This window comes from Clupea harengus, chromosome 15 (assembly GCF_900700415.2).
Source record: "Clupea harengus chromosome 15, Ch_v2.0.2, whole genome shotgun sequence".
NCBI lineage: Eukaryota > Metazoa > Chordata > Actinopteri > Clupeiformes > Clupeidae > Clupea > Clupea harengus.
In genome coordinates, this window is record NC_045166.1 from 17,224,033 (window position 1) to 17,249,032 (window position 25,000).

The window sequence follows — 25,000 nt, forward strand, 5'->3', positions numbered from 1 at the left end:
TCTCTCCTTGTCAAAGGCACATGAGTGGACTCCATATCTGAGGCAGTAACTCCTGCAGAGATGGCCTGGGGCACGGAACTTGAAACATTTGAGGCCTTTGTTTATGCATTAAAAGGCGAACTTGAAACAAATATGCTGCAGGTTACAACACGGCATAATTGTCTTTAAAACAAGGTTCCTGTTAGGCTACCCCACTTTTATCTACTTCCATTAATCTGCGAAGTGAAGTGAGCCGAGGTACAGAGGAACGAAAGCAAACAAGGAACATTTAAACGTCGAAAGTCATTTCACATCCGTTTCTCATCCCAATTAATTGGGAATTGGAATTGCCAACACCGAACATGGCAGTTCAGTGCTGGCAATACTGTAATTGAACTGAAACCCATGAACCTTTCAACACATTTTAATATGTGACAACTGTCTTAAATATGGATGAGAGAAGACATGCACGCTACTGACCTGAGAACTCGGCGGAGCTCTTGGTGAAGTTGGTGAAGACGGTCAAGCACGTTAATCCCAACACTAGTGCGTAATTTATGGCTGAAAAAGACACATCTGGGAAGAACATCCTTGAAACGGGATGGAAGTCGGTGTTTCCTCTCTTTCTGCGGGTTTGAAGGCGAAACCCGACCGTTTATAGTTGGCTGCGCACTTGCAAGAGAACTCCGTGTTTGCTCGGTCCCATGGCTCGTGGCTTGTAGTTATTCACCGCATCGCTGCTCGCGGTTAGAGCGTGATGAACAACAGCTCCGTGAAGTCTGCGAGGCGCACTGAGGTAGGATAGCTGCTGCGCACTCTACCTGTAGGAACGGGTTCCCCACGGTCCCAAAGCCCGGAAATCAACTAGCGCGGACGCGCACCTAGTCATCACTATTCAAACAGAGGATGTTCAGCGCTACACCAGAGAACCGTTTGTACGCAAGCATTAGAGGTAGTGCAGGCTCTGTGGCGTGCTACAGCTACGAAAGTCTCCTCCTCCATCGTTTTTTGCGTTCTTTTTTTTCTGCACTAATCTCTTATCATCACCCCAGAAAGCCTATCAACGTTATACAGATTCCATTAACATGAGGTTTCATGTTGTTGACATTATGTCAGATCACTTGCAACATGGACTATTTGTCCCCCTATTCATTCTGTTTCTGCTTCTTCTTCTCCTTCTCCTTCTTTCAGCATTGACTGTGGTTTTGTAAAGTAGGGATACTGTTTCAGTGCCATAAAAGTGTAAAAGTTTTATCATATATCATCATCATCCTCATCATCATCTTCCTCATTGTCATCTTTTCCCACCTACTCAATACTCTTTTCTTAATATCTATATAGAATTAATCTATTTACCTGGTACAATGCTGGGCTGCCTGAATCTATCAAAGTTTTCCTCCACTTCAGTGTGTACCCGTGCCATGCTCCCATGCTCCCAAAAAATTCAGGCAGAATACTGCTGGAGTTCATCTCCTCTATGGATAATAAAGTCGATTGAATTTCATAATAAATAGAGTCCGCAATTTTAATGAAATACACCTTTTGGCAATTTCAGAAAATTGCTCCACACAGTCCTCAAGCTCTCTGTTCAGTGTGTGCGCTCAACATGTGTGTACCAAGGCCCTAACTGTTTTCAACATTGGGGGTCAAATGTATCATCTTTGCATTACCCTGTATGACCTTGTATATTGTAGGCTACCCATGTATTAGTGGCAGCTGGTGGATATAATTGAGTATGAAGCATAAAGTGTAGAGCTCGAAAGGCTGAGGGTGTCTAGGGGGAAGAAACTTTTGGAAAATAAGCCCTTCAGTGGTGACATCTGGTTAATTTGGTGGAGACAAATTGACAAACTGAGACTTACTTCAAATTCCAAGCATTATGGCCATGCTCTGATAACGGTCAACTGGCTGTAGAAAATACAGAGGCTAAACATGTTGCTAATGGTTATGTCCCCCACTGCTGAAGGGGTTTTGGGAAACACAGCCAGTATTCTAGGTTACTTAAAGAAGCATGAACAACATTTTCAGGACAGGGAAAGGCCAGAGTAAAATTAGCCTTATAATAGAAATGAGCCTTATAATAGAAAATAACAGTTTTGAGTGGAATAACTCTTAACAATAATAATAATTAAGACCTTTGTCAGGTTTTTAATGGCACACACGACACACTGGAACACACACGTGCATATATGGAGGCGACACAGGACACACACACACACGCAGGTAGGCCTGAGGTCGCGGTAAATTTATTTTCTGCTTTTTCCCATCCTGGACCGTCCTTCCTCAAGGACCCCCCAGGAGCAGTGGGCAGCTTTGCAGCGCCCGGGGACCAAGTGAAGTGCATCTTTGGTCAGGGATGGACATGAGTTCTGTTATTTTGCATGTTTTTACTGTTGGGGTTCTTAGTGGAGGAAACCCCTTGTGAACACGGGGAGAACATGCAAACTCCACACAGAAAGGCCCGGGAGATAGCCCACCTGAGCACTGTGCACTCTGGGGAGGACCTGCCCCCCAGAGCCAACAGCGCCCCATGCGGGAATCAAACCCATGACCTTCTTGCTGTGAGGCAGCAGTGCAAGCAGTGCAAGCAGTGCAAGCAACTGAGCCACCGTGCCACTAACTAACACAATGCAGAAGTCAAACAAACAATAGAACGTAGCCTAATCTAAACATGTAGCCTACACAAAACAGGAGGGCAAAAAGTGTAGGCCTACATGAGAGATGACACCTCAATAGCCTCCAAGTAGAGCTTCAAGTTAGATTTGGATATTCAAGCTATTTCCAATCACTCCACAATCTAGCAAACGCATATCTAACCCACTCACTTGTTGCCCTCTGATGCTCCATTATCAGTAGACACAGCTTGCACACTATTGGCCAGACGGATCGCAGTTAGCTATTGATGGCTCTCTTACAGTCAGCAACCCCCCTCCCCCCCATAAATTACACCTCTGGTTCATACACAGTCAACAAACAAACAAACATAGTGGCTCAGACCAAGCCATGAACAGTTCCACCCAATCATCACGTTGCTTCGGGAACACAAAAGGGAGAGGTTTCATTTGATTGGCTTTTGAACTCAAACTTCAACATCCCTTCACCAGAATCACGGACTGCATCTTAATGATGATGATCATCTTCTTCTTCCTCACCACATTTTAGTCATTATTGTCGGGCTACTGTTTTGTTATGTTGTTGTGGACTCAGTTGCTGACATCACTACTTATCCCTTCATGTTAGTAATTATATCACCACTACCACCATCATCATCATCATCGTCATCAACATTATCTTGTTCTTCTTCTTCTGAGTTTTCACCTCCATGTCTACACCAAGGGTGGGTTTTTCAACCTACCTGTGCAGACTTTACCAGTGTAGGAGTCTACTTCCTTCCCAATATTCATACAGTCACCGAGCTCGCACTGAGGAGATTTCCAGACACGTATTTAATAACATTTCAATGTAAGCGACCAGGATGTAGAGACAGTGACACATTTTTTTTTGCTGACGTAGCCATGGGCTCCAAAAATGAATCGGTTTTGTCGACCCAGTACATGATTATTATTTCCCATTTTTAATCTTATCATGATTTTCATCACTCACCATTATGGCAATAATAATGTTCTTACTATTCTTTATTTTGGTTCCTTCTGTCGGATGGTGGTGAGCCTGGGTCAGTGTCCGTCGGAGTCTGTGAACATAAAAAGTGTGCTATTGTGACATCTTGTGGACGAACTTATGAACTGCTTTGCTCGGGTTCTTCAAATAGACTGGTTAAATGACATTCGCGATTTGGCCCTCTGCAGCTTCCATCGTTCCATGTGGTTGGTCCGGTCACATTTCCTCAGTCAGGGAAGGTTGTACGATTGAAACATGGCTGCCTGCACACGGAGTGCTGCAGAGGTCCTTAGCTCCATTAGGGCCTTTAGACACATTCAGCATCAACATGGACGTAAGTTGGTGTACATTTCCTAATTTACTGGTTACGCCTGGCCATTCATTGTGCCCAGTTAGAAAGGTGGTGATGCATTAGCTTGCGTTATCAAACTGGTGCGATCATAGCTAACCTAATAGCTTACATGGCAAGTTATAATAAGGCATTTCTCTTTCTAGGTTTTATCTCAACGTCTCTGACCCACCTTGCTGTGGGGGGAGATGGTCGACCCCCTAAATTCACACCGCCACCCAAGCCAGTTATTATCGACAAAACACAATCCGAAGCTCCACCACGACGGTAAAGAGTGCTAGCGTTAGCTAATATCAGTCAACTAGTTGACTCCTAAACAGTTAACATCAAATGTTCTCCAAGTGGCAGTTGGTGTATTAAACACATTTCTCTCGACTTTCACCTTTCATTCCAGGTTTCTCAGCCCTGAATTCATCGCCCCCCGTTCTCGAACCAGCGGCTTGAAGTTCGTTGTTGAGAGGAAGGATATGATTCAGAGGCGTAAAGCACTCAACATCCCTGAGTTCTATGTTGGTAAGAGTATTGTCATGTCTTTTTTTCCTTACATTTTTTCTTTTTCTGTGATTTCGAATTTGTAGTTGTGCCATAGCTGTACTATTCTAGCACATGTTGTGGTGAAAGGGAGTTGTTTAATAATACGATCTTGCCACATTTGTGATAGGGAGCATATTGGCAGTGACCATGAAGGACCCGCACACCAGTGGGAAAACGAATCGCTTTGTGGGTATATGCTCGCAGAGATCAGGCAGTGGGCTAGGAGCCACATTCATCCTTAGGAACATTGTCGATGGACAAGGTATTACTTCCCTATATTGTCTTTTCAAATGTCCGTAGCATTGCTTCTGTATGATTTCCCTCATTACGTTTATGAACCTAAGACCTTGCTGTCTTTGTGAGTTTGAAATTGTGATATTATTCAAAGCTCAGTTTTTACCAACTTTACAGGAGTGTGGGTGTGCATGTGTGTGTAGGCATGTTTTAGATTCAGATTTATGATAATGTTTACTTCCCCTCCTCCAGGTGTAGAGATCTGCTATGAGATGTATAGTCCGCGCATCCAAACGATTGAGGTACTGAAGCTGGAGAAGAGGCTGGATGATAACCTCATGTACCTACGTGATGCACTCCCAGAACACTGCACCTTCGACTTTGATCTGAAACCTGTACCCCACAACCCCACTGCAGACGTTCCCATCAATACTGTGAGTCCTATGACCCCATACACAAATAGCCCATTTAGATAATGTCTGCTTAAATTTGCTATGACCTTTCTGTGTCGATGTAGAGGAAGAGCACTAATTCATTGAAAATATGTGGTATCTGACGGCTCATATATATCAACTACATAGAGTTTTTACCTTTTGAAATATGACAATTAGAAGTTAATAAATGCTAGTCCTAATTGCAAACTGTTTAAACCCCTCTACCTTAGCTATATAACTATATAAATACTCTGTGTGTGTTTGCTCTTGAACTGCAAGGTCAAAGTTCGGATGAAGCCAAAGCCGTGGTCCAAGCGCTGGGAGAGGCCACACTTCAACATCAAGGGCATCCGCTTTGACCTGTGCCTGACCCCTGAGCAGATGGAGCATGCTCAGAAGTGGGCTCGGCCCTGGCAGGAATTCGACATGATGAAGCACCATGACACCGCCAAGCTGGAGGAGGCCATCTTTCAGGAGGTGCAGGCTGAGCTCAGCAAGTGACGCCTTCCCCAGGGGGGGCAGGTGTTGAACTGATGAAGGGGCTGAACTGCGAGTGCCACAGGAGAGCCTAGCAGGGGAGACATCAGGACCTTTGACCTTTGGGAATGAGGATCGCAAGGGACTTTGTGTAGAAGAGTGATAGTTAAACTGCTGTATGCGCCATCTTCTATATGTGGTTGCCGAAGAAACAGACACTCCTTTCAGAATTATAAAAGAGGTGACTCCATCCGAATGCATTCAGTAAAAGTTGACTGATACCCTAAGCCCAAGCAGATGGAGCGAAAGCAGAGATGTTTCACTGGTCTGACAGCTACCAATACCCAACATTGAAAAAAATGACCTTTAACTGTCCAGTGATGCATAATAACATGTTATGCTTGTAGTGTCTCATGACCTGAGTTGCTTTCAGTAGCTTCACACTTTGTGGTTGGTTCAGGTTTTGGCATCAAGTGAGGACTGTGATGCATAAAGCACTATGAGTATGCATTGTATGAGTGGTTATTGTTGGGCTTTTTACATGTAAAGTAGACTTACTGTCGCCATGCTCCCTCTTGACAAAAATGCTGTTATTAAATGACATATCAGTCTTTTGATAACATTTGCAGGTCAGTGATTTTCACTATCAATTTACTGTTCTGCATGTTGCTTTCTCAGACTTCTTTGTCCTGAGGTCCACATCAGACATGTCTTCAGTCACTCACTAAGGGTAGATGGGTAGGTTATTATTGTAGTCCTATGCGCCCGTAAAACATTATTAAAGAGGTCGTCCAGCTCACTTTTGATGGTTTCACTGCTTTACTCAGCATGTTTGTATGGCAATGCATTTCATATTATAGCTGGTTTATTTTATTTTATTGGGATGGACAGTTGAGGAATCGAACGTCATTTAATTATTAAATATCTTTGCTTCTTCTTCGCCTATGCTAACAAGTGTTCTCTGCAGCTAGAGTGGTCTCTTTCTCTCTTACAGCTCATGGTAAGCAAATGAGGAGGGAAGACTGACTACCACTACACCCCTACCTATGTAATGCCGCTGCCCGTATTTTGAGAAACGCTGATCTGTTCTACAAGACAATTGAGTCTCTTGGACAGTAGGTGGCAGCAGCGTAAAGTATCAACATACACCTGTTTTTGGGGGGCGAACGGGGCATAATTGTTTTCAATTCAGTATGAGCTAATGATTTCAATGTTTTCTCAATTCTTTACGGCTGTATAAGGTAGGCCAGGTATTGTCAGCGGTGGTAAAAGCCGCCACTTCATTGTTCTATATTTGCTTTATTGCCATGAAGGCCTAACAGGTAAGATAGGCTAAGAAAGGGGCTAATATTTGGAAAGACCTGCCCACCTTCAGTATTCACATACCTCTAGATGAAAACCGGATGCCGCCGTAAAACAGTACGTTTGATTGTCATAACAAGGTGTAATAGAAAGGGATATTGATACATTAAAGGTGTGGGCTGAGGACATGCCGAACACAAAGCCCGCATGGCATTACACCCCTCGTCTGTAATTGTTGGATAAATCAGCAACAACCGACAAGTGTGGTGAGCATGTAATGCCTGTCCGCTGACGAACTGCAACGATGAGTTGATCAGCCACTCATTTCTATGCAAGATCTCCTTCAGTGTCCCCGCCTCTCTCGCTTGTGTAATGACGTCAACGCTGTCACTTGTAGATAGCAGGAGCGCCGCATTCACCGCAATCTGCTCCAGGTAGTAGCCTACTCTAGCCCAGGCTGGGAACCACATCACGGGATAACAAAGGTGCAGATTCTCCAAAGCTGAAGGATATTATTGGCGCGGTCTGCCTGAATAACCGGTGACCTCGGAATTATCTTTATTGTCTCCATGCACGGTAAGAACATTCGGCAGAAAATCGTATTCTGCACTGACATCTGCCAATTCTAGACTAGGCTAATGATTGGTCCGAGTGGAATGCTTTTAATTAACATGCATCACAGTTAATGTTCTCTAATACAGTACTGCTGAGTACTTAGAAAAAAACTTCGTCCCCTGGTAAGAAATTATAGGTAACGTAATTCTATGTATTCTAAAGGGCACTCATTGGAACCAAAAGGTCGAAACATGGTTATTTTTGTAAAATGATGGGTCAAAACCCAAACCCGTTAGACGGGTTAGGAAGTTTGAAATACTGGAACTAAATCCCGTCTCAGTGTCAGCCGGTCTCTTCCACAATGAACTGAAATGTTAGACCTCCGCCACAAGCAAGGGTGTTCCAAGATGCATTGTGTCCATGAAATACGCTTTGAAATTGTAGATAGTCGTGTCACCATCGATTTTCTTTAGAGGCTTCTAAACCGTCAAGAAGTCACCATCAGACACAAATTGTCCAGACGTCGTTTGCGCCCAGAAGCTGTTCAATTTTACAAGCACTTAAAGTTACAGTAAACGTGTCGTCCGAGCATAGCTACCTTCAGAAGGCTACCTGTGTGTAAGTGCTTGAGGAGGTTATTTGTACATACAATTTATGGAGCTTGGCTTCCGTTCCGTTGTAGTCTCTCCCACTATGTTTCATGTTCTTAGACAGGCGGAGACGCACCTGCGGCGTGCCCTCGCTTCAGCGTTGACATTGCAGTGGAAGTATCAATGTCCAGAACACGCGTTATTTCGCATGGCCTCACTTTAATTAAGTGTGCGACTAATTACATCACACTTATGAGTAATTACTCTCGGATCATGGTTGACAGAGAACCGTTGCAAATAAGTGTCACGCTGTGTTATCTCATGCAGCAGAGTTATTTGTGGCTTGCAAATGTGCTATGCCCTTTACTATTAAACTACGTGCTCGAATCTGGGGCATATGCCCCGCACACAGCTGTAAAGGTTATAAGAGGGAAGTCGTAACTTGCTGACTTGCGCATGGCCTTATCGAAGGGTTGTTAAGGACTGATATATCTTGTCAAGTGAATGAAGACATTCGCTGCTGTGACATAATAGACGATGTGGTCAACTCCATATGACTAGACTAGTTTTACTGAGGTCAGTATGTGTTTTGCAAGGCTCTCGACCATTCAGTGGACATCAAGCAGCAACATGGAGCCACAGAGTGGATGTGTTGTCTCAGTTCGTCTAAAGCCGCCTTCAGTTTATTTTCTTTCGTGTCACCTTGTCAAAGGAGGGGCCTGCGCAAATATTTGCCTTTCTGCTCCCAACACCGTTGGCTATGTGGAAGGGGTTCTTAGAGTATATTGTGCATATGTTTGTGTGTGTGTGTGTGTGTGTGTGTGTGTGTGTGTGTGTGAGAGAGAGAGAGAGAGAGAGGGAGACTGCTGTATGGACAGTTCTTCATACCGCTGTTTTCTTTTGCTCTACTGCGTCTGCCTGGATGTCGCTGCCTTCCTGTGGTGTTCTTGGTGACAGTGGTGATTATCGTAACGTCTAGACAGGTGTCATCAGACCATGTGTGTACACGTTGATGACGAGTCTTTGTGGTCCCACAAAGGACCTGTGCTGTGCTGTGTTATTGTATGCTGACTCAGTGAGGCCGGACACAGCTTTGCGTCAGTGCTGCTCCAGACTCAACTGACCTAGGTGCTCGCTGGACAGAGGAGGTACCATCACATTCAGTGGGCTTCAGTGTAACAGGTACCTCTGAGTAGAGAAGTTTCTGAGAAGTGCTTGAGATATGCAGGGATGATGTAGTGCATTTTAGGACAGAACAGGATATCTCTCAAACCATTGCCTAAAGCATATTGAAATGGACACCTTGGAACAGAGATACGGTAACGCTATTGCAGTGCATTAAAAATAATTATTATCTTATGTAAGAGATAACTACCGCAGAAGTTTATGGTGCTACTGTTTATTTTAATTGAAACTAACGTGTTGTACTGTACCTTTATCATTCAGCTGTCAGTGTTACTTACTTTGCTCATGGTTTCTATGCACATTGATAAAGAAGGCTAATTCAAACTTTTATCGAATCTATTTGGTGGGTGCCAATCACAAAAGAGTACATATTGTCAACAGGACAACATCAGTAATATAAATCCTGCTAGGTTTAAAGTCAACTCTAAATACTTGATATTTCTCTCTCACTCTGTCTTGGCAGAATGGGGTACAACAACCCACACTCCTTCACTGGAGTGCCCTCATCCACTCTGGAGATGTCGCCAGCATGGACTGCTGTGCTAAGAGTCATGCTAATCCATTTGCGTCAGTCTCAGAAACAAGAAAGAGTCTTAATGGCCAATACTCTACTTTACCTGAGTGGCAGTTAATGCTGGGGGTGGTGGGGGGTGAGGGGTGGGGTAGTAAGTGCTTCTCAATGGCTGACGGTAATGAGACAGAAGGGGGGGGGGGGGGGGGGGCAGGTAACGAGTAAAGAACGAAGAAAGTCTGATGACCCAGAAAGATATTATACACATCCCACTGAATGTGAGTGCAGCTTCCCGAGAGAACAGAATGTAGTCTTTGCCCCAGTTGTGTGTGTGTGTGGAGAGAAAGAGAGAGAGAAACAAGATGAAGTGAGAGAGAGAAACCAGATGAAGTGAGAGTGGGACAAAGACCAAGTCAGAGGGATAAAATATCTGTGTTGCTGCCCTAAAAATGCCGCTGAGTAATTTCATGTGGTGCGGGACAGACCAAACTCTCCGCTGCTGTGTTTGGTAGGACTGCCACGGTCCTCAAAGGTTTTGGCAATGGGGGACGCACAGCTGTCCCCGTAAACTCTGGAATCCCTGTGTTGTGTGTTTGGAGCGTTAACATGGGGGAGTAAATCCTGTTCCCTGTGTTTAGTAAGCTGAATGATAGAGCCACAAAATCCAATTAAGCGTGTGTCTTTGTCAAGCCTGGAGCCAGTTTTAACTCACACACACACACACTCACACATCTAAGCATTCAACAGATCTGCTTTGTTAAAGCAGGGATTTAGCTGTGTTTATGTGTGTGACAGACTGCCATGGAGTACATTTTTACAATTCCCCCTGACCCAAAGCAGATTACCTGAATCCTTACTACTGCATCACAAGCGTAGCCAGGTCTTTGTCTGGTCATGACACCGTATCTTCCATGGAGAACAGAGAAACTGTCCTGCCAATTCCTGGATAATGTTGCTGAGTATTACAGCTTGACTACACGAGGAAAAAGACTTGCTAATCTTGCTGGTGAAATGTCTGTTTTCCCTCCCTCCCTCTCTCTGTTCCACCCATCACATCTGTTCCCATGTTTGATTGACATCCTGGAGCCCCAATCCCTGGCATGGAGCTTCTTATTGGTTGGTGTCCAGATGTGTCTCACACAAATGTTTGGCCATCCACACCCATGTTTAAACAGGTATGCTGCACCACTGAGAATGCCCCTACCCTTGAGAACACACTATGATAAGAGGCAATATAATTAATTCCATTGCACCTCTTAAGGTTGGTTTCCATGGCTATTATAAGCCTTGACACTTCACTATGATTCCAGCAGGTACTTAAGTCAATAATCTTACAGGGAAAATTCTAGTCCTAATAATCAGCCCATGATTTTATGGACTAAATGTGTACAACATTAAGTCATGAAACAAACAATCGTCTGTGTTGTTCTAAGAGGTTCCGTTGCTCTTGAGTTGTCAGGTTAGGCATAACACTGAGTGTTCTGTTAGGGTGTATATAAATTACAGGCACGCAGCAACGCTAGCTTAGACCCACCCATTGCTATGCGTCCAGCTTCCCCCTCTGTACTGAAACAGTCTTGTTCTCTAATATAATATGTCTGATGTTGACCCACTCCAGTGCTGGGATTGGTTGTTTGGGCACTAAACGGCTTCCACTGAAGGGTCCATTTCCTGTTCCCACGGAGACAGAAGCCCCCTTTCTACTCCCCAGGCCTGCAAAGCATGCTGGGAGTGTGTCGGAACAGGCGCCCTTTTCTGCACGCTTTTACGGGGGGATGCCGTACGCAGGTGTCCGTCAGAGACCAGTGAAAGACTGCTTGTAGTCTTCCCCTTCTCTCCTCTCCTCTCTCTCCCTTTCTCTGTTTCTCTCATTGGCTGAGTTTCTCACTTCTCTCCTGCCTCCCCCTTTCCTTTCATTCATCTTGCTTCTTTCTTTCTTTCATTCTTTCTATTCCTCATTCCTCGTTGTGACTGCCTCCCACTCTCTCTTTCAAATTCTCTGTCTTTCCTTGGTGGTTTGCGCAGGAAAAGAAGGAGCGAGAGAGAAAAGGAGAGAGATATCTAAGTGACTTCCTATTGCGTTGTCACAGGGGACATGGCTGGTCTGGTGGGCTGTGACCCCACCCACTGCACTGGCCCAAATTTATGTAATCTCTGCTTACTTTGGGAGAATGGCAGGAAGCAAAAAAGAAAACAGTCCTGCGTCTGATCACGGCCTCCTGTGGTCATATTTTCAGAGGTTACCTCCTCCTCCTCCTCCTCCTCATTTTTTCCCCACATTCCATTTTTTGTGCTTTCTTTCTCATGGAACCCTTTTGTCAAGGTTCAAAGCTGATTAGATCCCCGTAGCTGTTTTGGGTGGAGAATCTCAAGCTTGCCAACCGAAATGACTGCAGAATACATGCACCTTAAATGCCTCTCTCCTCTCTCTCTCTATCTATATCTCTATCTCTATCTCTCTTTCTCTGCTTCCCTCTCTCTTCCTGTCTGCTGACTATTAGAGGCTATTGATGAGGTGTGGTGTAGTGGTGTAGTGGGGGTGTGTTGAGAGCAGCTGCTTTCTCCCCTCTGCTTTAGTGTGTGTTATCCTTGGGCCGTAACAGGGAGGCTTGCGGTAGGTCTTATGGGGGATGCAGGTGGAGAGATGACCTTATATATCACCCACCTCCTGCAGCCATGACAACATGTCGGTGTTTACACGTAAAGCTACTAGAGTGTCAGAGATGCTCTCTCTTTCTGTCTTTTGTGCTCTTTCTCTCTCTCTCTCTCTCTCTCTCATCAGCGCACACACACATATCCACACACGCACATAAACACTCAAACTCCCTCAGGTAATATCTCAACAACAATCACCACCACCTCACACAACACCCTGCCACCCCCCCCCCCCCCCCCAAGCAATAACACCCCACCATAGTACACATGTATGCACACAAAAACAAACAAATGAACACCTAGGTCTACACATTCATCCATGACGCCATAGATGACTGTGTTATTACAGAAGAGGGTAGTTCAATGGGGATTTTGTTGCAGTGCAGATAACTATTATTGTGTCTCCTCTTCCAGTGTGAACACTGGGTGATTGGACAAAGACCAGTGTAGTCATTTGGACCTGACGGTCCGCATGGACACTACCCTTTAAAAGGTAAATAATTTAGATTGAACACTACCCTTTAATAGGTAAATAGATTGAACATCCTTTGGTGTCGAAGTGCCTGGTGTTATTTATCAGACTCTTTACTCTGGAAGTGGAACTGTTCTGCAGAGCCCTGGAGAGCAAAACAGAGGGTTTGGTGCTTTGTTTTTCCATCCAGGTTTCCTCCTTTTTTTTACACTTAATGGTTTCTTTCTTTTCATTTCTTTGCCTCTCCCTGAACTTTATTTACTGCCCCAGCGGTGCTATGTTCTGCCTTCTTTGTCTGGAGTTGAGTATGTGGGTGTGGTGTCATAGGCTCATAGCCTTAACGCCCCAATTTTTTCGTGTGTGTGAGAATATATGTGTGTGTGTGTGTGTGTGTGTGTGTGTGTGTGTGTGTGTGTGTGTGTGTGTGTGTGTGTGTGTGTGTGTGTGTGTGTGTGTGTGTGTGTGTGTGTGTGTGTGTGTGTGAGAGAGAGAGAGAGCATTAGTGTGTTTGTGTGGGTTCAGACTGTCTCTCTGCCTTATAGCAAAGGTTCATTACTCTCTGTAATTGCATCCTCTCAGAGCAGGGAGTGATATTAGATACATAATACACTATGCACACAAAGAGGCTCTCTCTGTCTCTATCTTTCTCTCTCTCTTTCTTTCTCTCTCAGTATATTGGGTGTATGCCTGTTGTATGGCAATATAGTCTTTCCTGACACTGTGAGCCCAGTACCCACTACAGCTTCCCTCTGGCTGACTTTCAGGCCTCTGTCACTTAAACCTGAATGCACACTGCATCTCTTTCACAAACTACACCTCCCATAATCCATAGTCAAACACCATGGGGTTGGACAGCACAGCTGTCTGACTACTGGGGACTAAAATCCAGGTCCCCATAAATAAATAGGTCACAGTGATACAGAACCGTGCATTCAGTCACACTATGTTCTCCTTGCAGAGCGTTAGCATCACGCTAATTACTGTGGTACTGTGACCTGCAGCGAGGGTCAGTCAGTTTCCCCTCCGGCACACAGTGCTGTTTGGCCACCAAACAAGTGTGGTAAATCAGATATAGAACAGCAATGGGTTCACTGAAAGCTTCGGAGCACATGAGACCTCATTATATGTGGCTGAGATAGTACAGTCTGGATCCTCTGTCTGTTTTGATGTCCCTAGTCACACATTTCTTGAAAGGCTTTGCAAGGCTTTCTAGACATCCATTCATGCTTTTGTCACAAATATTGGATGTTATTTGGTCATTGTCAAGATCCAGAACATTCAGTTTAGTTATCTGTTTGTTTGTTTGTGTAGTGTTTGTACCACTCAGTATGCACTGAGTAATCTCAGACCCCTACGCTATGTGTGTCTCAGTGCGGTTTGTGTCTGGGTGAATGCGAATGTTGAGGTGTGTCTGTATTTGACAGGAACAAGGTGAGTCAGGGTCTTCTTTGTAAACCCCCCCCCCCCCCCCCCCACCATTGATTCTCCAAATAATACCAGTCTGACTCCTGTTGCCCTTGCACCAATCTTGGATGATGGCCAGTCTCTAGCACGCTCATCCTACACTCCACTGTCCACACCACGGCTCTGTTCACGTTCACTATACAGTCCACAGTAAGAACGTTGTTCCGACGCAGGCACCCACCCTGTTCCCTCACACTGACTTTGCTGTGAAATATAATTGTGTGTGTGTGTGTGTGTGTGTGTGTGTGTGTGAGAGAGAGAGTGTGCGTGTGCGTATGTATGTATGTATGTATGTATGTATGTATGTATGTATGTATGTATGTATGTGTGTGCCTGTACATGCTGAGAAATACAACATAGAGCTCAATTGACTGTGAGATTAAAAGAGTAATACAAACTTAAAGCATCAAGCAATACTCTCTCTCTTTCTGTCTGGCGCACACACACAGACTCTCTCTAAAAGGCATGGAGCAGTAATTTTTGTGCGTTTGGCTGTATCTGATTTTGAAACTCTATTTTGCGCTCCAGTTCTTAAAAGCTCAGGCAAGCTGGCAGTCAGACACACTTCCAATCTAATCCAAATCCAAACTTCCACTCCTCCTCTCTCCCTCTCCTCTGCCCTATGATCCTCATCTCTCCTTCTCTCCCTTCCTCTCCTCTCTACTCCTGTCCTCTCATTTTTGTTTTAGACTTCTGCAGGCCCCAACTGATGCATTAACTGCTGGAGAAGAGCCCAGAGGGTTTACATACCCCCCCCCCCCCCCACTCTCTCTCTTTCCCTCCTCTTACTTCCTTTCTTTCTCGTCTCCCTCACCTTTATCTCCTCTTTTTCTGCTTTGTTTCAATCTCTCTCTCTATTGCCCTCTCTTTGTTTCTCTCTGTCCTCTTTCTGTTTCTCTGTCTTTACACTTGTCTTTCTCTCTTGCCCTCTCTGTTTTTCTCCCCATCTCTCTCTTACTCTCTGTTTCTCTTTCTCCCTGTATCTCTCTTTCTCTGGCTGTTTCTCTCTCTCTCTCTCTCTCTCTCTCTCTCTCTCTCTCTAACTGTTGTGTTCTTTTCTTCACTCCCTCTTTCATCTCAACATCTTCTGACGTGTCATCTTTCAGGAACATACAAGCTGTGACCAGGCTCACACTTCAAAGCAGAGGAAAACCTGACTCCTGTTCTGTTTTTTCCCCCTCTCGAAACGATTTGGCAAATATGTCAAAGGAGCACAGTCATCCGTGTCTAGAGATTGCTGTTGAGATGCGGTGGCCGTCACAGAGGTAAACGAATAAGAGAGATGTCTGCTTCAAATTCTCTCTCAACCTCCACAGTCTTACCCTCGGCTGGCGATCCACCAGCTAATCGAGCTCTTGATCCGTGTCCTGGCAATAAAACTGCAACAGAGAGAGAATGAAACAAATAGCACACAGACAAACAGAACACAGACAAACAGAATGCTCAGTGAAGCCTGACACAAGCGTGTTCACTCAGATGAAGATTTTTATCTTGATAATAGAATCATGTTGGCATCTCTAAGTGATTGAAAGCTGACAGTGGCACACACACACACACACACACACACACACACACACACACACACTTATATACACACAGACTCTCTTTTTCTCTCACACACACACACACACATACACACTTATACACACAGACTCTCTCTCTCACACACACTCACACTCACACACACACACACACACACACACACACACACAGAGACACACACAGACACACTTACACACACACACACACACACACACACACACACACACACAGAGACACAGAGAGACACACTTACACACACACACACACACACACACACAGACACATGCATGACCAGCGTACATTGATGTAGGATCCACAGATACCCACTTACAGCAACTGCACAGTTAAGACACGTCTGTATATTCACAGGCCCTCTGCTTGAGCATGTTTGAGTATGTCTACCCCTCTCCCCTCGTCTCCCTCAGCCTATCCCATCCTCCTCGTCTGGACACCCTTAGCCCTGGCTCCTCTGTGGCTCTGGTGCCCAGTCAAAACATCCGGCCTCCACGCGCCTCTCTCCAGCCTCTGATCGATCACCAGCGGGGCCCATGTTTGTGCTGAGCTCTGCACTTTATCTCTTCCTTTTGGCCCCCCGTCAGACAGCTTAAAGCTCCCCATCCGGCTCCGCTGACCCGTGAGGCCATATTTATTTTATTGTATTTATCATGGGGGATGGTGGGCACTCTGTGGGGTGGATGGAGAGGGAATTGAAAAGGACAGGGCTGAGGAGGACAGAAATAGTTGCCTCTTTGGAAAGGGGAGTAATAAAAATGAGAGATGCATTCTCTTTACTGAAAGCATATCTTGCAGTAGCTTCAATGCTGTAGCTGATTTTAGCAGCAATGCTATAGTGTGCTGTTTCTATCTTTAAGGTCTGGATAAAGTGACTGGAGATCAGCTTGTGCCATTTAAGTTTTTGTCAGTTAGTGGATCCTTTCGTGAAAGCTGCTGAGGCTCCATGCGGTGAGACGGTACATGTCTCTCTCAGGGCAGGTGCACAGGAGAGAACTTTGTTGAGAAACTGCTGATAAGTGCCTTGTTCTTCTGGAAAAGTCTCCTGCAGAACAAAAAACTCCTTAGAGAACCATGCTCTAATTAGCCTTCAGTTTCCAGCTGAGAGGAACCATTTTGGCCTTGAAGGTTCCTGTGGAGCTCCTTTTGGAGTCTGACGCCTGATTCGGGTCCAGATGAGACTAGTGCAGTTGTGCGGAACTCTTTGGTTAGAAAGCCACTGGATCCAAGATTCTGGGTTAAGGTCCAAGAAACACCTACACCTCTGAAAACATATTGATTCTCTTTATGCAGGTCTACCATCTAAGCCAGTCAAAGTTATTCTCTTTCTGACGGATGTGAAACACGCCTCAATGTTGCAGGAGACTTGCTGTCTGTGTAAACACTACTCTGATGTAACTTGTTTATGATGCAACTTCTTGTGGTTTCCTTGACTCTTTTGATCATTGCTCTGGTATAGAGGGAGTGGTGCAGAGGCGATGGATGGCTAGAGAGAGAGATATTATTTTCTGTTTTTGTGTTGAGAGAGAGGGGGGGGGGGCGGGGTACAGGAGGAGCTGGTAGCTGCCAGTCAGACGAAAGGTTATAGAGGCTTCCTGAAGAGAATGATATATATATTTTTATTTGTCTGTACGGAAGTGTGTCAGACCAGGCAGGAAGCATGTGGTCTGACTGAGGAGAGGAGAGGAGCGGAGCAGAGTGGAGTGGAGGAGGGGGTGAGGGCTGGTGGTGAACGAGTGATTCACAGAGGGAGGGACACTGGTGAGCAACATATTTCACTGTGAAGGATACGGGGTTGGCAGAGGCATGATGAACATGTTTTCTCTCTCTGCTTCACACTCTTCTCTCTCTCTCTGCTTCACTCCATCTCTTTTTTTTCTCACTGTCTTTCTTCCTAGAGTGCATTTAGACAAAGACGAAGCACCCCAATCAGTTTCCAATTAAAGTGTGTGTGTGTGTGGGAGGGGTGTGGGTGTGTCCTAGTGCTCTGCACCACTTTCTTTATAAATCATGTGTGCGTTAGAAACGAAAGTGAGCAAGTGATGGAGGAAGGAGAGGAAAAAGAAAGAGAGCGGTGGGTCGGTGAGTGCACATGTTCTCGCTGAATCTCAATCTCACTTTCCCCCCTCATTTTCCCACTGAGTTTAATCTTCGCTCTTCTTCTTCCTCTCTTCTTACATCTCTCCTGTCGGTTTGTCTTCCTCTAGCTCTCCCTCTTTGACCCTCTCTTGACCCTCTTCTTTCTGCTGTCACTCTCCCATTAGCTCTACATTCACTGCTCGTATTGCTGCTGCTTGCATTGTTAAAAAGAGGATTCTCTCTCTCTCTCTCTCTCTTTCTCTTTCTCTCTCTCTCTCTCTCTCTCTCTCTTTATCTCTCTGTCTCTCTATCTATCTCTCTCTCTCTCTCTCTCTCTCTCTCTCTCTCTGCTGCAGATGAACGTTAGCTAGCCAGCTGGGCAGTGGAACCCTCTACCCCAATCCCCCAACCCTATCTGCTACCCCACCTGCAACCATGAATGGTAAGAACACAGTTCCTTCCTGTGTGTGCATGGATGTGTGTGTATGTGTGTGAGAGAGAGAGAAAGAGAGGGAGAGAGTGTGTATGTATGTGTGTGTGTGTGTGTGTGTGTGTGTGTGTGTGTGTGTGTGTGTGTTAATGCATTTAAATGCATATGTGGGCTTAATGATGACATGTATGGTTAACGGAAAAAGGGAGAGATAAAAAGAGATAGTGTGATCCTGATGGAGAAAGAGAGAGAGAGAGAGAGAAAGAGTGTCTTAAAGACATGTACAAAGAGGGTATTGAAGAGGAATGTATCTGAAGTCTGAAGGAGAGGGGTAAAGGGGAGTGACAGAGAGAAGGAGATGAAATGTGATTGTGTCAGTGAGTGAAAGAGAGGGAAAGAGAGAGAGAGTGAGGGAGGGAGTGAGAGAGAGAGAGTGAGGGAGTGAGGGAGAGAGTGGGGAAGACTGGCCTTGTGTCTTTTCTCTCTCTGTGGTTTGGCTGCTGCATCAGCAGAGGTTCTGCTCAGACGCCATTGCTGGATTCCTGCTGTAGCCAAACATATTAGACCACTGATCATTAAGATTTTCACGCAAAGAGTTCCTGATGACTTTTTCTAATTCTTATACTGTGAAAGGGTCTTCTTGAAACCAGCAGATGGCAGGCTCCTATGGATTGCCTTCAGCACCTTCTTAAAGGTTCTGCTTTAATGCAGATTTCAGCTCTTACGGAACAGTTTTACCCAACAGACCCTTTTATGGTGTGGTGGCCAATACTAAGTCTTAAACTATTTTCACAATCAGAAACTCAGACTCAGGACGTGCTGTTCCAACAGATTTACTGTAGTACATTAAGCCACAGCAAAGAGATGAATACCGGAAATACATCTGCCAAATTACATTCGCGCCAACATCTTTAAAACCTAACCTGGCACTCTCACTCCAGCCCTGAATGGCTGACCCTGTAACCAATCAAATCCTTAACCTCTAACCTGACTCCATCCAATGAGAAAGCTTCCATGGTATACAATACCACACCCATTTTAACCTTAGGACACTTCGCGCTACGCCCATTCAACAGGTATCTGGTAAATCCGTTCCTTATTCATATGAAAATATCCCACAATGGTACCAAATGTTCTGGTTGAATTAGGTTCTACATGAAACCATGGAGGGATTTTAACTGCCTCTCATCCTTGAGCCAATGGTATATTGTATAATTGCATGAGTTTCTTGGGCCTGACCCCATTGCAGTGGCACTGCTAACTCCTCTACCTCTTCAGCTACAGCCAGTATTAGTTTTTGTAGCATCATCCAGGGTTAATTAACTGCTAGAACGTTGTCCAGAGGTTAGCCGAGCATTAGTGGAAAGTCAGCGCATAGTGTTGGCAGTTGTATTGGAGGTAAGCCTTGTGTTAGCATCTAGATTTGGTAGTTGTATTGGTGGTTAGCCTTGTGTTAGCATCTAGTTTTGGTAGTTGTATTCGAGGTTAGCTTTGTGTTAGCATCTAGTTTTGGTAGTTGTATTCGAGGTTAGCCTTGTCTTAGCATCTAGTTTTGGTAGTTGCACCAGAGTGAAAAGAGCAACGCTTGTGATTTTTTTCTGAAAGGAATCTTCTATGCCCTGTGGTGGTGTAATGAAATATTGATTTTGCAGAGGGGGGAGATTAAAAGGGAGGCCTGTGAGTTTGATCTTCTCTTGTTTGATGGTGCTGAAGTGGCCTTCAGGAGATGTCCGGCCTTCCAGAGATGAAACTGGCCTGACTGAGGTTGTAACATGATTATAAAGTTGTCAATTTGGGACACAACGGTTTTGTGAGTTTGTTGTGTATAGGAAGTGGCAAGGGAATGTGTGTCTGTGTCTGTGAACGAAAGAGACTGCAACTATCCTTGAAAATGGATGCATTTTGTCAGTTTAGCTGAGATGTGGGTTTTTTTCATGCATGCATTTTGTATGTAATGCGTGTGTGTGTGTGTGTGTGTGTGTATTTGTCTGTCTCAGTCCATTAATCCTCTTTGCCTTGCCTTTCTCTGATGTTGCTACCGGGTTGCCAGTACAAATCCAAAATCCCCCCCCCAAGCAGTTCTCTGGGGGAACAGACATTATCTGACAACGGGGCTGAAATGATGGGTTTGGAAGCCTTGGCGGGGGTCCAGTCTGGTCTGATCTGCTTCTTCTTCTTTTTTTTTTTTTTTTAAGCTGTAAATTACTATTTGAAGTTGCAAACCCAGAGCAGTGCAGAACAAATTAGGAAACCACAGGAACATGTTTTGGCCAAAGATAGCAAAAAAGGAGCACCTACTATGTTTGTCTAAGTGTGTTTTGAAAAAGCGTAATGTTTTGACAGTCTCTCAACCTGTTTGCATTCCTACCCAGCTGCCATGTTTATAGGTAAAACAGCACTCATTTTAGACAAGAACTGGCAAAGTAAAAGGTAGATACCTCAGCAGTGGGTGAAGTATTCTTTGACCATTTGAATACAATGACGTCTGTTCTGCTTGAAGACATGCATGATGCAGGTTTCACACCAGGGAACCTTACAGGGCCGGTCTAATTGGTAGCATGGTCTTGACAAAGTTATGACGTGTCTGCGGTAGGCTTTGTTGAAACGGTACCACTGAATGATGTTGGAGTTTATGGGGCCCAGTGTTTTCTAATCTTTATGCCGCAAGAACAGCAGAAAAGACGTATTTATTTATTTATTTTACTCAGGCTGTGGATTTAGATTAAGATGTTGCTTGCACTGGGAGAACACACTTAGCACTTTTTTTTTTTTGTCTGGTGGAGAAGTGATGTAGTGAAAAGCACAGTTTTCTGGCTTCTGCGTGGATGTCTTTATTTGCCAAGTCAAAAAAGGAAAATGAATTAATCTCTGCCATCTGTGTGAAGTCGCTTCTAATCTGAAGACCTGCCACTTTAACAGCTTTGTTCCACTCTTAGGTTCACGTGTCAAGGGGTTCAGACTAGTCTCTAGAGAAACACCTAAATAGCCTCCGTCCAGAGACCAGTTGGTTCCCACAGTGACCTGTTGCCATGGGCGCGTTCCCTCTGATGTTCTGATTCCGGAACTAGATCCCTCTCTGTATGTGTATCAGAGGGACTTTCTTCTGTGTGGTTGTTTTTCTTGCTTTGGAGAGTTAAATCACAGTCCCACACTGGCAAATGCACCACAGAATAACTTAAATAATAATAGACGGCCATATGATGTTTTCAGATCGCTGTTTGTTATTAAAGTTGCACCTCCACCAGATCTGCACTAGAGCTCTCCTAGAGTCCACATCTACCTGGGTTGACCCACCTCCTGCTAACTGTGAATTTATGGGAGCTGTGATAGCTCAGAAGCCTCCGATGTCTTTACCACGAAGACCCAGGTTCCAGGCCTGAGGTAATTTCTCGGTCCCATTCCCTATCTCCCTCCAACTTATAATCTCTACTATCAATAAGGGTACCAAGGGTTCTTACCATTCATGGTTGCAGGTGTGGTAGCAGATAGGGATGGGGATAGGGGGTTCTACTACCCAGCTGGCAACTAACGGTCATTTGCAGCAGAGGGAGAGAGAGACAGACAGATCAGGGACGTGCACAGGAGGGGGCTAAGGTTGCTTGGGCAACTGCCCGTTTGCCCTCCTCAACTGAAGTTTTCCCTCCGAAGGAAATATAGAAATATATATATTTTTTAAAATAGTATTACGGCTGCAGAACTTCATGTAGGCCTAGATAAAATAATCGCGGAATAAGCGTCCAGGGGACGGGGGCGTGGCGGCGGCGGTTAGTGAGAGTTTCAAGTGTTATAGGCAAAATATGCGTCCAGGGGGCGTGGCGGCGGCGGTGACAAAAATGTACGTGTTGCCCCTCTTTCCAGGGCAGAGCAACTGCCCTTTAAAATTCCTGTGCACGTCCCTGAGACAGATACAGTAGATCAGAGGTCTTCAACCGGGGGTCCCCGACCCCCAGGGGGTCCGCGGAGGTACTGCAGGGGGTCCGCCAAATGATTTCATCTCTGAAGCATTTTTTCCCTCTTCCAAAAATGTACAACGTCTAAACGACTACATAAACATAAACAGGACGTAACAATTGCTTTCTATTCCTTAAAAATAATACACAGGCTACCCATGAGTCTTCAGGCGATCATATGCACTTTTAGCTACATTTAGCTATCTGGTGCCAAAAGACGTTACCTGCCATAACCATACAATTTGAAATAATTGATCGTTTGTAATTTCTCGGAACAAAAGCCCCGCGTCAGACACCAGTGATGGCGGTTCAGATGATCTACCTTCAGAAGATGCCAACATGAACAGCCAAAAGCGCAAACGGGAGAAGACAAGGCCAGCAGACCTTGATGAGAAAATTAGCCAAAGTGTGCGAGCTAGCTTTAAAAGCCCCTTATCAAGTTGCATTACCTGTCGCTCAGACCAAACAGCCATACATAATTGCGGAACGTTTAATATTGCCAACACCTAGTGATATGTGCAAAACAATGTTTGGGAAGGATGAGTACGTAAAAAAACTGAAAAGCATCCCAATTCCCGCCCTATTGAATTGAATTGGCAGCTGATAGTCGCAAAACTCCCGAAGGCAGATTATTTTGCAATACAATTAGATTAATCCACCGATGTGTCAAACGAAGCTCAGCTTTTAGCTTTTTTGTGATTTGTCGACCAAAATGAGATGCCGGAGGAATTTCGATTCTGTAAGCAGCTGCCTGGAGGTAAAAAAAAGTTCAGAGATTTTCAAAGTGATCGACAATTTTTTCCATGAACATGATATACCCTGGCCAAAATGTGTCGCGATGTGCACAGACGGTGCAAGAGCCATGTATGACGCACTGCATGCTTCATAGGGAGAATGTCGTTGCCAAAGACATGAATGATGAATTCTCAAACGTCAGATCTCTCACTAGGTATGAGATATTTCATCCATACTTAAGCTTCTCAAGCTACTCAATTCTTTGTCCCTCCCTAATTGAATATAGAGTGACGACTAACTGTAAGGGAGAACAAATGTCAATAATAAACAGAATAAATTGAAACTAGTTGTGTGTCACAGATGATTTGTAATTCTGTTTAAACATGTGTAGGGGAGTGTGTGTGTGTGACTGACACTTAGTTCCAAATAAATTATATGAATATAGGCGGGGGTGGGGGTCCCTGCTCAGCGTCTCTCTCAGCCAAGGGGTCCTTGGGCTGAAAAAGGTTGAAGACCCCTGGCCTAAGAGATGATGGCCCTCACTTCATAGGCTCCCTGCCATAAAGCACTCTAACGTTTTCAACACTGTTGATGTAAGTGCTACTATTATTTTCCTATGGGCAAGGTTTTTTCCGTAACAGGAATAATTACAGCTTGCATCCATACTGTACGAATGGTATGTGTATCGACCGAGAGCTGGAATAGAGGGCTCCAGGCTTGGGTCAACCCATTAGCAAATGTAATGTGAAGAATACCGTCTGGCCCACTGGCCCTCTTAGTGTGCAACGCTTCAAGAACCTTGGCAACAGCACTTGGTTCAATTTCTATTCTGTCCCGTGTTGGATCACATGTCACTGTAATTGACAGTTTTCTGCCCTCATCATCAATACTGTAACTCCCTTCAGAATCAAAGCGTTTATAGAAATTGTTGAGTTAGTTTGCTTTTTCCAGTTCATTTAGCACATGCTTTTTCCTCCTGCCATTGTTGAGGTTGGTCATTTCGTTCACGGAGTCCCACAGGTTTCTTTGTTGTTAGCTGAAAGGGCTTCTTTGACACATAGACTACGTTGCTCTTGCGCCTCCCTTTGTTTTGTTCTTTAATTATCTTTGAATTGCTCTCAGTTCTGTTCTGTTGTTCTGGAAGTCTTGTTTTTCCCCCCCAACTGATGCAGTGTTTGATCTCAGGTGTGAGGTAGTCTTTTTTGTATGGGTATATCTTAATGGTCTTTTTTGGCACAGCAGTGTTGACACAAAAATGAATGTACCCAGTCCGCTATACCTGAGGCAGCCTTGGATACAATCCCATGAGGCGGGATGTACACAGCGCAGATAGAAATGTTCCTATTGTCTCTGGGTAGGTAAAGTGGTCTTAAACTTATGAGGATATGCAACCCAGGTCTTTTATTGTGTAATTCCTGCACCAAGAGTCCATAAGAATACCAATGTCAGCTCCCCTTGTTTTCCCTGAGATATTAATACTATCCATGCCAACATTTGAGAACCCTTGAATCAGTGGATCCGGGAAACCCCTCTGAAGTCAGGTCTCTGGGTAGATTGTGAGGCATGACTGGTATTCATTGCAGACAGTTCCTCCATTTTGTTCCTCAGGGCGCTAGCATTGCTGAACAGTATTGATGGCAGTGGTGGCTTGTTGCAACTTCGGCGGAGTCGATGTTGAATACCGGCTTTTCTGCCTCACTTACTTCCGGGGCCATCTCCTCCGGAACGTAGTCCTGCAGACCCAGCTTTTCCGTAAGGCAGCAGCCGCAGACCCGCAGGAGCTGGACGCTTCCCTCTGGAAGGACGGTGGCGGAGTTGTATTGCATGCAAACACTGGATGTCTTCTTCCCCATCGTGTTATTCCTGTTCTCACACACACTTCCTTCAGGCCAG

The 25,000-nt window shown here is 44.9% G+C and overlaps 3 protein-coding genes across 8 annotated transcripts in view; 2 read left to right on the forward strand and 1 right to left on the reverse strand.

Moving 5' to 3' along the window:
- Nucleotides 1-1,161, reverse strand: part of LOC116223678 (protein eva-1 homolog C-like) — a 23,042-nt gene extending 21,881 nt beyond the window's left edge. Inside the window, exon 1 of the mRNA XM_031581219.2 lies at nucleotides 460-1,161. Coding sequence (XP_031437079.2) covers nucleotides 460-568 — 109 coding nt within the window. The 5' untranslated portion in view covers nucleotides 569-1,161. The remainder of the gene's footprint in view (nucleotides 1-459) is intronic.
- Nucleotides 1,162-3,766: 2,605 nt separating this feature from the next.
- Nucleotides 3,767-6,424, forward strand: mrpl19 (mitochondrial ribosomal protein L19). Its single transcript, XM_012835649.3, has 6 exons — nucleotides 3,767-3,931; nucleotides 4,093-4,213; nucleotides 4,341-4,459; nucleotides 4,608-4,742; nucleotides 4,967-5,148; nucleotides 5,428-6,424. Exons 1-6 carry the CDS (start codon nucleotides 3,853-3,855, stop codon nucleotides 5,647-5,649), a joined length of 858 nt encoding a protein of 285 aa, XP_012691103.1. The 5' UTR covers nucleotides 3,767-3,852; the 3' UTR covers nucleotides 5,650-6,424.
- An 856-nt stretch (nucleotides 6,425-7,280) lies between these two features.
- Nucleotides 7,281-25,000, forward strand: part of itsn2a (intersectin 2a) — a 68,078-nt gene continuing 50,358 nt past the window's right edge. The window contains exons 1-2 of one of the 6 annotated variants that reach the window (XM_042709990.1): nucleotides 7,281-7,503; nucleotides 18,349-18,434. In XM_042709990.1, the coding sequence (XP_042565924.1) occupies nucleotides 18,428-18,434 (7 nt within the window). In that variant the 5' untranslated portion in view covers nucleotides 7,281-7,503; nucleotides 18,349-18,427. Of the gene's footprint in view, nucleotides 7,504-10,763; nucleotides 10,944-18,348; nucleotides 18,435-25,000 lie in introns of those variants that run through there. The other 5 variants (XM_042709991.1, XM_031582271.2, XM_031582275.2 and 2 more) reach the window with 5 other exon arrangements.

Bases quoted from the DNA above. Each gene is read 5' to 3' on its own strand.
- mrpl19 (XM_012835649.3), top strand. From the start codon at position 3,853: ATGGCTGCCTGCACACGGAGTGCTGCAGAGGTCCTTAGCTCCATTAGG. The intron at 4,214-4,340 runs GTAAAGAGTGCT...CTTTCATTCCAG, and splicing joins TCCGAAGCTCCACCACGACG to GTTTCTCAGCCCTGAATTCA. The intron at 5,149-5,427 runs GTGAGTCCTATG...TTGAACTGCAAG, and splicing joins CAGACGTTCCCATCAATACT to GTCAAAGTTCGGATGAAGCC.